The 12801-nt window shown below is 39.8% G+C and overlaps 2 protein-coding genes across 5 annotated transcripts in view; one reads left to right on the forward strand and one right to left on the reverse strand.

The window, feature by feature from the left end:
• The window catches only part of TANGO6 (transport and golgi organization 6 homolog), a 192000-nt gene that overhangs the window by 21779 nt on the left and 157420 nt on the right, over positions 1-12801 (forward strand). For all 4 annotated transcript variants that reach the window (XR_002081659.2, XM_019455446.2, XM_019455444.2 and 1 more), the window contains 3 exons: positions 117-258; positions 6075-6211; positions 9021-9183. Coding sequence is in view for 3 of the 4 variants with exons in the window: in XM_019455446.2 (XP_019310991.2) it covers positions 117-258; positions 6075-6211; positions 9021-9183 (442 nt within the window). In the remaining variant the exon portion in view is untranslated. The remainder of the gene's footprint in view (positions 1-116; positions 259-6074; positions 6212-9020; positions 9184-12801) is intronic.
• On the reverse strand, positions 9739-10959 carry LOC109270609 (ragulator complex protein LAMTOR1-like). The gene is made up of 3 exons (XM_053906814.1): positions 10952-10959; positions 10493-10906; positions 9739-9796 (listed from the first exon to the last, which is right to left on the reverse strand). The coding sequence occupies exons 1-3, from the start codon at positions 10957-10959 to the stop codon at positions 9739-9741; spliced, it is 480 nt and encodes a 159-aa protein (XP_053762789.1).

Here is a 12801-nt window from a genome sequence, read left to right on the forward strand (position 1 = left end):
TCTCTTTATCACATTGTTTATTGTCAGTATGACTCAGTATATATTTATATATTTTAATAATTTCTACATGTCTTGTCTATTTCACTGACATTCAATTCATACTTTCCCATTTTCAGTCCTGCACAGATGAAAAGACACAAGTTAGGTGTCGGGCCCCAGCTTGGCTTCGGCGTCTATGTGGGCAGCTGCTCTCCGAAAGGTTGATGAAACCCAGTGGTGTTCAGGCAGTAGTCCGGGGCATTCTGGAAGGAGCAGGTGGTAAGAAATAAAATGCTTCTGTTACTTTGGTATCCAGTTTCCTTTGAGTCAGGGTGAGTTATTGGTCTTTAGCATTGGACTATAAAACCTGATTCAGACTGAGATGCCTTTGTAGAGACTAAAGAGGTTAGATTTGGAGATTAAACCTTAATGAGCTTCTTTATCACAGAAACTCATTTTCTTGCCATTTTTCTAAAACAGACTATTTCTCTAAAATAGACTGTTCACATTCTTGAATAATATTGTTGGCTGTTTCAAATAACTTATAATATCAGGGGAAAATATTGTGCAGAACGTTAAAGTAAAACCCAAAAGCAAATGTGAAATTCTCCATGGGAGAGGGCTTTGTGCCAGGGTGCTATGAGTACTTCACCTCAGGACTTAAAATCCAAGACAGTTCTCTGTAGCTGGAAAGACCTTACGGAAGTTTACTGTGGGATGAAGTTGTAGATTATTTCCCCATTTATATTCTCTAAGTCCTCATGAATAGAAAAATGTTGATTATCATGCTAAGCATGGTAGTAGTTTTTAATTTATATATTGAAAAAAAATTTTTAACAGTTTATTTATTTTGAGAGAGAGAGAGCATGCACGAGCAGAGGAGGGGCAGAGAGAGAGGAGAGAGAGAATCCTAAACAGGCTCCATACTGCCAGTGCAGAACCCAACTTGGGGTTCGATCTCACGAATTGTGAGATCAAGACCTGAGACGAAATCAAGAGTCGGATGCTTAACTGACTGACCTAGACACCCTATATTTATTTTATTTTATTTTTTAAATGTTTATTTATTTTTGAGACAGAGACAGAGCATGAACGGGGGAGGGTCAGAGAGAGGGAGACACAGAATCTGAAGCAGGCTCCAGGCTCCGAGCTGTCAGCACAGAGCCCGACGTGGGGCTCGAACTCACAGACCGCGAGATCATGACCTGAGCTGAAGTTGTACACTCAACCGACTGAGCCACCCAGGCGCCCCAGGCACCCTATATTTTTAAATACATAGTTTAAAGAGTCAAATTGGTCTACAAGGCTAATGGAGAAAAATAGCAGTCAGTCCTTGGGAACATTCCTGTCCATTTCCCTGTCTCAGAAGCAAGCATTTTGACTTCTTTTAGTGGGTTTGTTCTGGTCTTTACCATTAAGGTGTTTGCAGAACCTTTTTAATGTTTGAGTTTTAGGCTTCATCTATCAACTTCTCACCATGTGTGGAAGAGGATTTTGTTCTCTTTCAAAACCCTACCACCACCACCCCCAGGCACACTATTATCTCCTAAATATTCATGTCTTAATTTTGGTGAGATCAATAGTTGGGGTTTGTATTCTTCTAACTATGTTATTACTATTTACAGCTGAGCTCTGTGGTATGCCATGACTACTTTTCTTTTTAAATTTTTTAATTTTAGTTTTTTCGAGAGAGAGTGCACACACATGCACATGGGGAGGGACAGAGGGAGAGGGAGGGAGAGATTCTTAAGCAGGCTCCACGCCTAGCATGGAGCCCTACGAGGGGCTCGATCTCACCACCATGAGATCATGACCTGAGCCAAAATAAAGAGTAGGACACTTAACCAACTGAGCCACCCAGGCACCCCACTACTTTTCTTTTTTACACAACTTTTGTACTTCTTGCAGTTAAATACCATTTTTGTTTGTCTGCTTAGTGTTTCATGTATGTCTCACTAATCTGTTTTCAAATTCCCTTCCAGTTGTGTAAGTCTCCTTTCAAGATGTTCAAATACACCTGATATTCTATTGGTTTGATCTTCTTGGAGACATCTCTCTCTGAGTCTTCTCTAATCTGGACTAGTTATCTTTCACATAGCAGACATGCTAGGATCTCCCTCCACCTTTATCCTGGTGATTCCTTTGCCTTTCTTTTGTGCTTAGTCCCTTATCTCGCGTATCCCATGCACATTTGTTTCCTATCGCTGATGTGGCAATTTACCACACACTTAGTGTCTTTTTGATGGAAATGACATTTAAGCTGAACCCTGAAGACTGAGTAGGACTTTATTAAAGAGTGAGATGGGGCGCCTGGGTGGCTTGGTCAGTTAAGCGTCCGACTTCAGCTCAGGTCATGATCTCACGGTCCGTGAGTTCGAGCCCCGCGTCGGGCTCTGTGCTGACAGCTCAGAGCCTGGAGCCTGTTTCAGATTCTGTGTCTCCCTCTCTCTCTGCTCCTCCCCTGTTCATGCTCTGTCTCTCTCTGTCTCAAAAATAAATAAACGTTAAAAAAAAATGTTTTTTTTAAAAAGTGAGAGAAGAGTAACAGGCGGAGAGAATAGCACATATGAAGAAACTGGTATAAGAAAAAGCATAGTGTTTTTGAGGAGGCTTCAGTGTGGGTAGAGCATTGATCTTTATTCTGAGTGCAACGAGAAACCATTGGAAGGTTTTACAAAGGAGAGAGGCATGATCAAATCTACATTTTAGATGTATTGTGAAGAATGGGATGGGTAAGAGCAGAACAAGGGAGATCAGGTAAGAAGTGTCATCTGAGAGATCGCGGTGGCTTGGATCAATGCAGTGGCAGTAGAAATGGAGAGAAATGAATGACTGTAAGAGGTATTTATGAAGTAGCATTGCCGGAACTTAATGAAGGACTGGATGTGTGAGGAGGGAAGAAGAGAGACAGAAGAATCCGTCTCGACATTGCATTTCTGGTATGGTAAATGTACGTTGGTCCTGTCAGACAAAGGTGAGGTCAGAGTGGTTGGCAGACATTGATAGATGTGGTCTAGAGTGCCTGTAATGTTGCCTCTCCAGTTCTGCTGGCATTGGCTTCTAGGGGCAATGAAGTGAAAAATTATCAGTTACCTGCGAGAAGTTGCCACATGCAAATAGGTCCTTGCATCCTTTTTTCCAAAGAAAAGTTCGAGTTCACCCAAGGCCATGCAAATTGGAGAGCTGCTCTAAGACACTTAGAACCCTATTTTTGCCATGAGCTTTTTCCCCCTCTACTTATGCTTGTATATATTTTTTGTTATCTATTTAAATCTTGTTTCTTCTCAAAACCGATTTGAAGCAGTTTATATTTACTCACACATTTGCCATTTCTGATGTTCTTCATTTCTTTGTGTAGATCCGAATTTTAATTCAAATTTCCTTCTGCCTGAAGAACTTTAGCATTTTTTGTAGTGCAGATCTGCTGACAGTGAATTCCTGAAAAAGTCTTTATTTCATCTTCCTTTTTGAAAATGTTTTTGGTGTCATCATTGTCTCTATGTTCTTTATATGATATATCTTTTTTCCTCTGGTTGCTTTTAAGCTTTTTCTCCTTGTCACTGGTTTTTAGATATTTGATTACGATATTCCTTGGTGTGGGTGATTTTTATCATGTTTCTTCTGCTTCGTGTTTCTTGGGCTTATTAGAGGTGAGAATTTATAGTTTTCATCATATTTGGAAGTTTCTCAGACATTTTCTTCCAATATATTTTTCTATCCTCTCTTCTCTTTTTTTCTTTTTAACTTTTTTTAAAAGTAAACTCTAACCCCTAACATGGAGCTTAAACTCATGACCCCAGAGATTAAGAGTCACATGCTGTACTAACTGAGCCAACCAGGTGGCCCTCTTTTTGGAATTTGAGTTATACCTAATATTATACTATAATGTGTCCTACAAGTTACTGATGCTCTATTTTTTCTTTTTTGTTTTTTTTTGTTTGTTTTTGTTTTTCAGTTTTCTTTCTGTGTAATTTTGGTTAATTTCTATTGCTTTGTGTTCAGCTTTACTGATATTTTCTTTTGTAGGGTCTAATCTGCTGTTAATCCCATCCAGTGAGTTTTTCATTACAGATATTTTCTTTCTTTTTTTTTTTTTTTTTTTTTAAGTTTATTCATTCTGAGAGAGAGAGAGAGAGAGAGAGTACAGGTAAGGGCAGAGAGAGAGGAGATAGAGAATCCCAATCAGGCTCTGCACTGTGCTGTTAGCACAGAGCCCAGCATGGGGCTTGAATCCACGAACCGTGAGTTCATGACCTGAGCCAAAATCAAGAGTTGGAGGCTTAACCGAATGAGCCACCCAGGCACCCCGTATTTTCTTTTTAATTAATAGAGGTTCAATATTAGTCTTTTTAAATATCTTCCATTTATTTCATCATCATGATCATTCTTTGCCTTTTTGAAAATAGGGAATGCATTTATACTAGCTGTTTTAGTGTTTTTGTTTCTTAATGTTGTCATCTCTGTTTTAATGGGTCTGTTTCTATGATAGGTCCTCCGATTATGGTTCATACTTTCTTGCTTCTTTGCAGGCCTGCTAATTTTTTATTATTGAGATGTTATTCACATACCATAAATACACTTTTTTAAAGAGTACATGTCAGTGTTTTTTAGTATATTCACAAAGTTGTACAATCATTATGAAAATATAATTCCAAAACATTTGCACCATCTTCCTCCCCACAAAACCTTATGCTCATTAGTAATCACTCCCCATTCTTTCCTCCTCCAGCCCCTTGTAAGCACTGATCTAGTTTCTGTCTCAGTGGATCTGCCTATTTTGGATGTTTCATCCAAATGGAATCATGCAATATGTGCTCTTTTTTGTTGGACTTCTTTCAGTTAGCATAACATTTTTGAGGTTTATCCATATTGTAGCATGAACAGTCTTTTATTCCTTTTTATGGCTGAATAGTATTCCATTGTATGCATATGCCTGGAAATTCTTGAATGGATATTGGAAATTTATTTTATATTGTTGGTTGCTAGATATTGTTGTATTTCTTTGTTAGGCTTTATGCTGGGATGCAGTTGATTTTCTTAGAATCAGTTTGATCCTTTTGATCCTGGCTTTTAAGCTTTGTTACTGTGGGTCTAGAGTAGCCTTTAATCTGAAGTAATTTGGCCGCACTCCTGAGGCATAACCATTCTGAGATTTTTCTTGATGCTCTGCATATTTGGAGGCCTTTCCATGCTCACTAGTGGGAATGATATTATACAGAAAGAAAAGAAAACTGAAAAAAAAAACAAACAAAAAAACCCCAAAAATAGAGCATCAGCCCTGTGTGAACTCAAGGGATTTTCCCCCTACTTCTTATTGGTGGTTCTTGCCCCAGCCTTGTTTTGTTTTGTTTTGTTTTGTTTTGTTTTGTTTTTTGCACATATGCATAGGTTATAGTCTGCCAAAGGTTTGAAAGAGGACTCCTGTGCAGATCTTTGGAGCTCTCTTTTTACATACCTCCCTTCTGGTATTTTATCCTGAAAATTCTACCTGCCTTGGCCTTCCTAAACTAGGGACTCTAAACTAGGTTTCTTTAACTCAAGATGCCAGACTTTGTTTCGGCTCTGCCTTCCTGTACTGAGGCCTTAAAATTTTCTCTAGGTAGTAAGCTAGGGTATTCATGGGGCTCACCTTGTTTGTTTTTTTCTCTTAGGGGTCAGTGTCCTGGGTCGCCTGTTGTCCAGTGTCTGAAAACCGTTGTTTATATATTTTGTCCAGTTTTCCAATAATTTAAGGTGGTAAGGTAAATCTGGTACCTGTTACTGCATAGCTTTGGTTTAAAGCAGTTTTATTGACATGCTGCATATAAAGAGACATCATATCATCATCATCAAATAATAATAATAAAAGTAATAAGCACTGAGAGGAAACTAGTATTCAAATTATGTGGACAATAACATTACCGTGATTAAGCTGCTACTTTTTCCTCTTAACTTTGCAGAAACCAACATCGAAAGGAAAATGCAGAGGGGTAGATTATCTTATGAAAGAAATAAACAGTTTTCAGTAGAGAAAAAACACGTTTCCGCCAGAATTTTAAGGACCACATATGGGGAACTAGTAATGACTTTTTGACATCTCTGTCCATCTCTGACAGCTGGGGCGGCTGGCGGGAGTGATGCAGAGGCAATGGCTGCTGACTGGAAGAAGTGTGACTTGATTGCAAAGATCCTGGCCTCTTGTCCCCAGCAGTCTCTTTCACCAGAGGATTACTATAGAGATATCTGCCCCCAGGTAAACAGTTTTGTTTCTTTTCACTGTTTGAGGATTATCTGCTTATTCATGGAAATGACATTTAATGTTTCTCTAACGTGGAGGTGAAAGCAATGTAATATTTAAGTTTATTGTTCAGTGAGGGGCCTTGCTTTTTTTTTTTTAATGTTGATTTATTTATTTTGAGAGAGAAAGAGAATGAGTGGGGGGAGAGGGGCAGAGGGAGAGAATCTTAAGCAGGGCTCCATGCTCAGCACAGAGCCCGACATGGGGCTCGATCATAACCTGGGATCATGACCTGAGCCGAAATCAAGAGTCGGACACTCAAGGGACTGAGCCACCCAGGCGCCCCATCTAATGTGGAGGTGAAAGAAATATAATATTTAAGTTTATTGTTCAGTGAGGAGCCTTGTGAATTAAGTGAATAAACACCTGTGAAAGAGACCCACCTAATTGTTAGGTTTAAGAACACCTCACCATTGTTAAATGAGTAGTTCAGCTTGCTCTCAGAGCTGGAATATGAAACTAAAATTTCATTGTGTTCATTATCTTTTCTGTGTGGTTTTAGTTTAAAAAAAAAAACTGGTATTAAGTAAACACGGTAAATTAACATGGTATACAGTTTAAAAAGCACATAAGAGTAAACAGAAAAACAAATCTTCTCATCTCTGTTTTCTAGTCCCTCAGAGGTAGTCACTCTTACCAATTTCTTGTTTATTTTTCAGTGATATTCTGTGTATTAATGTATATACAATTATGTGTCTATGTACGTATATATATTCTAATTTTTATCCAAATGATAACATGCTACACGTAGTTTTTCATTTTGCTTCTTTTTAAAAAAATTTTTTTTAACGTTTTTTATTCATTTTTTTTGAGAGAGAGAGAGAGAGAGAGACAGAGCGCAAGCAGGTAAGGGGCAGAGAGAGAGAGAGGGAGACACAGAATCCGAAGCAGCCTCCAGGCTCTGAGCTGTCAGCACAGATCCGATGGGGGGCTTGAACCCACAAACTGCGAGATCAAGACTTAAGCTGAAGTCAGACGCTTAATCTACTGAGCCACCCAGGCACCCCTTCGTTTTGCTTCTTAACATTGTACCTTGGAGAGGGGCACCTAGGTGGCTCAGTCGGTTAGGCATCTGACTTCAGCTCAGGTCATGATCTGTCAGTTCATGGGTTTGAGCCCCACATTGGGGTCTCTGTTGTCAGCACAGAGTCTCCTTCAGATCCTCTGTCTCCCTCTCTCTCTGTCCCTCCCCTGCTCTTGCAAGCGCTAGCACTCTCTCTCTCTCTCAAAAATGAATAAACATTAAACAAAATTAAAAACAAAACACCCCCAATGTACTTAGGAGATAATTTCCTACTGAGTTGCCTCATTCTGTTCATGGGTACATAGTATTTCACCATATTAATGTACCATAATTTATTTAACCAGCCTCCTATTAATGGACGTTGAGTTGTTTCCATTCTTTTGCTGCTACCAACCATGCTACAGTTAATATCTATAGATTTTTTACACATGCAAATATTGCCATAGGAAAAATCCCTAAAATTGAAATGATTGGTTCAAAGGTTATGTGCATTTAAATTTTTGACTGATATTGTTTATGTATCTGTTTTCCCACACCTTTGCTTAACCAATGTGTTACAAGAATTTCCTTTTTTTTGCTAATCTTATATATGGAAAATGTGGAAGGAGTTTGCTTAATCAGTATTCCCCACACCTTTTGGAGTGAAGGTCATTCAGTTGTTACACTTATCTTAAGGGTTCTCATGGGTAGGCATGCATGAGAACAAAATATCACAATGCAAAGATCTTATATTGAAAAATACTAAATATAAATCTTCCTACAGAAAAAAGTTAGCATTTGCAATGATGAGTAAGTATTTTCTGAATCTAGTAGTTACAGTTTTGGTTCATAACAAAACGATGAAACAAGTCACAGGTTTCACGCGTGCTGAGTCTCTCTCTGGAACTGTCAAAGGTCACATACAATTTTTGGACAGAAGATACTCCTGTCTGCAAAAAAGTGCAAGACTCACTTTTAAGTCAGGAAGAGAAATGCACGTTTTATTGGCTGTTTATACTAGGGTGAACCACTTATAGGCACAGGAGATCTATGTTTATCTTTGAGAATAAAATAGACTCCTTTCTGGGATAGTTCAGGCATGACAGGCTCTTCAGATCCTAAATATATTTTTATGCCTCGATCCAGAAATTTCATTTGGTCATGCTACTTATAAGAGCAAAAAAAAATTTTTTTTTAAGTTTTTTCTTTTAATTCCAGTATAGTTAACATACAGTGTTATAGTAGTTTTAGGTGTACTCTGATAACAAAATTTTGAGAGAAAACTCAATGTCTGGATATTAGGGAATAATTTAATAAATTCTTACATACAGCTTCAATATAATATTTTTGAGGAATTTACAATATGAGAAGATTTCAACAATATGTAAAACTGAATATTAAGTGAGGCCTTAATAATTAAAAAGAAAAAAATTATACAGAAATATCCCGGCAAAGTATCCCGGCATAAATGTTTTAGTGATTTAGGATGATTTTTCTTCCTAAAACTTTATTTTGTAAATTTTCTATAATGAACATCTATTTTATAAATTTGATAACATTATTTAGTAGAAGCATGGCCTCTTCGGTTCTCACACCGCTGATACTGGGTTGTTAAATTAAAAAAAAAAAAAAATTCTGTCGAATCAGTATTATTGCAGTAAGTTTGTTTTTTGGCTTAAAGAAATACCGCTTTCTCTTTATTTAAATGTAATAGTCCTTGCAAAGAGTCTTGTATTTACCTTTATGTGCTTTTTCTTGTAGATTCTAGATTTATTTCACTTTCAAGATAAATTGACAGCGCGACAGTTTCAGAGAGTTGCCACCACTACCTTTATAACCATGTCGAGAGAACGCCCACAATTGGCTTCGAAGTATTTGCTTGAACCGGTGCTAGCCCCCCTCCATCGATGTTTAAACACCGCAGGTAAAGGGGGAAGTCTGGTGGCTGTGTTCCTCTCAGGGATCTTCCTCAGTGTTTCAGATTTCAGTGACTGAAGTCTGTCATACTTCATTGTCTCCAGTTTTGCTTTCTTTTCTCCCCAACTTTTTACTTTGAAAGATCCGCCTCATGTAAATTCCAAGAAAAGTACCTTGAAGCACCCCTGTACGCTTTACCTGGATTGCCCAGCTGCTCATATTCTGGCCACATTCGCTTTTATCTTTCTCTCTTTTTATAACATGTACATCAGCGCTTGTTAGTTGCAGACGTCATTTGATATACAGACTTGATTCAAATTTCTCTAATTGTCTCAAGAATTTCCTTTGTAGTTATTTTTTCGTTTAAGTCTAGATTCTAGTGAAGACTCCTGCATTGCATTTACTTATATCTTTTTAGTTTCCATTAATGTAGAATAGTTCCCTAGCCTTTTGTTTGTTTTTCACCATGATGTTTTTTTCCCCAGATGAACACACTTCCTTTATCAAGAGTGACAAGCTGAAACAAAACCGTGAAACCCCAAACATGTAAAAACCCAAGGTGTTAGAAGGACAAACTCAGTTCATTCAAATTCAGGCTCATCTGGACCCTGGTCACAAACCTTAGTGAGGTGCATGTGAACACCAAGTTAGGGAGAGGACAGGAGTGAGGCCAAGAGAAAGGGTGTGAAGGGGGCCCCCATAGGTTCCCTAGGGATCACCCTCAAAGTGGTACCTCCACCCTCCCAGAGATAGTGAAGACCTACCGGGCCCTAACCTTTTGAGCACCCCAACCCCTGGCCAGGGTGTTTAAGGCCAGTCCCAAATGATTCTACCCTCCCTTGCTCCATCCTCACTTGCTCAGGCTTTCAACCTCACTCTTCTCCTCCTCTATACTTTTCTCTGTGAATAGTAGCAAGTTAGGGTATTGTTTGAGTCACAGTGAGGCTGGGGGCCAAGGGAGACAGGGTGGAGACGAGGTGAAGAGAGGAGAAAAAGGTCTGTCCAAGGATCCCTCTCTTCATGGGATGCCAAAGTGTACATCCAGCTCCTCCTTTAAAAAAAAAATGTTTCTTTAATGTTTATTTATTTTGAGAGAGAGAGAGAGCGTGAGCAGGGGAGGGGCAGAGAGAGGGAGAGAGAGAATCCCAAGCAGGCTCCGTTAGTTCACAGGCCGACTCGGGGCTCAAACCCACAAACCGTGAGATCATGACCTGAACTGAAATAAAGAGTCGGATGCTCAACTGACTGAGCCCCCCAGGCGCCCCCCAGCTCCTCTTTTGCAACCACTCAGATCTGAGAAAGTGCACTGTAGGCACCAGCAGCTGTAAGTCGGAGAAGGGATGGGCTCGCCGGCCGGCACTCGGTGGGGCTGGCTGGTGTGAGAGGACAGCGGCAGCTGCGTTTTCCCGCGGGTCAGGCTGCTGCTCAGCACAGCCAGGTGGGCGCTGAACTGCCTGCCAGCTCCATGTGCTGGTGCCGCTGTTCGCCTTGGGAGGCCCTGGGAGCCCTCAGCAGGCTCGGTGACGTTGCCGGCTGTGTTAGCCGGGACGGACGAGAGCGGGGCCTGCTCGTCAGTGTGAGCGGAAGGCAGGCTGTGGGAACTGGGTTCAGCTCCGTCGAGGGCTTGGGCAGGGGGGCTGCTAGGGTCCAGCAGCAGCTTCCGCTCCTCTCCGTCCTGGTCCCAGTCCTTGTTCTCGCTGCTGTAGCGGCACCCCAGGGCTGGGGTCAGGCTGGGCGCTCAGACCACGCCGAGGAGGGAAGGCATCCATCCTTACCATGGCATTTTTGAAGAGCCTCGGTAACAAAACGTTGTGCAATTTGTATTTGTCTAATTGTTTCCTCATGATTAGATCCAGGGTAAACATTTCAGCAGCAATATTCCATAGGATGACTATTTTTTCTCAGTCTCCATTAGATTAGGGGGCACACGTAATCAGTTTATCCCATTCTGGTGATATTAAATTTGATCATTTCATTAGTAGCCTGATTTCTCCATTGTTAATATATCTTTCTCTGTAATTAATAAGTAATCTGTGGGATGATAGTCTGAGACTGTGTGCCCTGTTTCCTGTTAAGTCTTTCATGCTGTGGTTTGTTATCCATTGATGATTCTTGCCAGTAAAATGGTTACTTTCTTTGTTATTTTAATTTGTTAGGTTGCTATTCTTCTATAAAGAAGAGCTTTTCTTTCTCCTTGCCTCATCTCTTTTTTTAAGTTTTTTTTTTTTTTTTTAAGATTTTATTCAGTGAGTTACCCAACATTCTTGTCATTCATTTTTTTAAAAATATTTATTTATTTATTTTGAGAGACAGTGCATGCACAAGAGCAGGGGTGGGGCAGAGAGAGGGAGAGAGAGAATCCCAAGCAGGCTCTGCGCTGTCACTGCAAACCAGCGAGATCATGACCTGGGCCAAAGTCCAGAGTCGGCCACTTAACCGACTGAGCCACCCAGCCTCCCCTCTTATCATTCATTTTGATGCTCAGATTTTCCCGTATTTGGCTGGTGGGTTTAGTTCTGTTTTAATGTCTTAGAAGATTGACATTGCACCAACTCATCACCTGCCTTAGTATGTTTTTATACTTGACTGAATTTTTCCCCCACAGTTTACTGAATTTAATGCTTGGATGCAGAATAGTATTTCAACATTCTTTGTTAAAAACAAACAAACAAACAAACAAAACAAAAAACCTTTCTAGATAGTAGTTCCAAGGTTTTAAATGAAGAAAAAGTTTGATGTTATGGTTAAACCAAATTTAGTTCTATGTAGACTTTTTTAAGAAGTCATCTGTAGTAAACATTTCCTGGGTGTGTGTAGTGGGGGTGAGGTGGGCAGGGATAAAGAAAGTCTAATTTTTGTGCATAGTAAAACTTCACCAAATTGAACCTGGTGAAGTGAAATTTTTGATTATTCAGGTGTGATAAACGTTATATATATATATATACACATATATACATGTATACATATGTATACATGTATGTGTGTGTATATATATATATATATATATATGTGTCCATGGATCGGCCTGAACTAAACATGGTATTTGAGTAAATAGTTTAAATTTCTTTACATGTTTGATAGAAACCTAGTCTAGATCCAGTATATGCTTCAAAAAATCGCTCAAGGGGTGCCTCAGTCAGTTGAGTGTCCAACCCTTGATTTCGGCTCAGGTCATGATCCCAGGGTTGTGGGATTGAGTCCTGCCTTGCGCTCTGCACTAAGTGCGAGGCCTGCTTGGGATTCTCTCTCTGTCTCCCTTTGTCCCTCTCCCCCACTTGCGTGCTCTCTCTCTAATTTCATGTATTAAGAGTATACCTCATTACTAATCTATTCTCTTGTCTAATACCTAATCTATGAATTAGGTATTGTAGTCTGAGGCAGTGGTCCTCATAGTGTGGCCCCAGGACCAGCAACATCAGCATCACCTGGTAATTTATTGGAAATGCAACTTCTTGGGCTCTCCTCAGACCTACTGAATCAGAAATGCTGGTGTGGGTCCCAACAATCTGTGTTTTAACAGGCCCTTCTGGGTAATTCAGGTGTGTGTTCAAGTTTGAACACTGGTCTAAGAGCACTGTTCTTAGGGTAACTAGATCCATTCCATTTGTGGATCAATTATTATTGT

Source organism: Panthera pardus, unplaced genomic scaffold (assembly GCF_024362965.1).
Source record: "Panthera pardus isolate Hobbes unplaced genomic scaffold, ASM2436296v1 HiC_scaffold_19, whole genome shotgun sequence".
NCBI classification, from domain to species: Eukaryota; Metazoa; Chordata; class Mammalia; order Carnivora; family Felidae; genus Panthera; species Panthera pardus.

Excerpts from the sequence above, each read along its gene's own strand:
- LOC109270609 (XM_053906814.1), bottom strand. Across the intron at positions 9,797-10,492 it reads TCTCCGACTTACAGCTGCTG|GTTTGTGACCAGGGTCCAGA; the intron begins GTGCCTACAGTG and ends CACCTCACTAAG.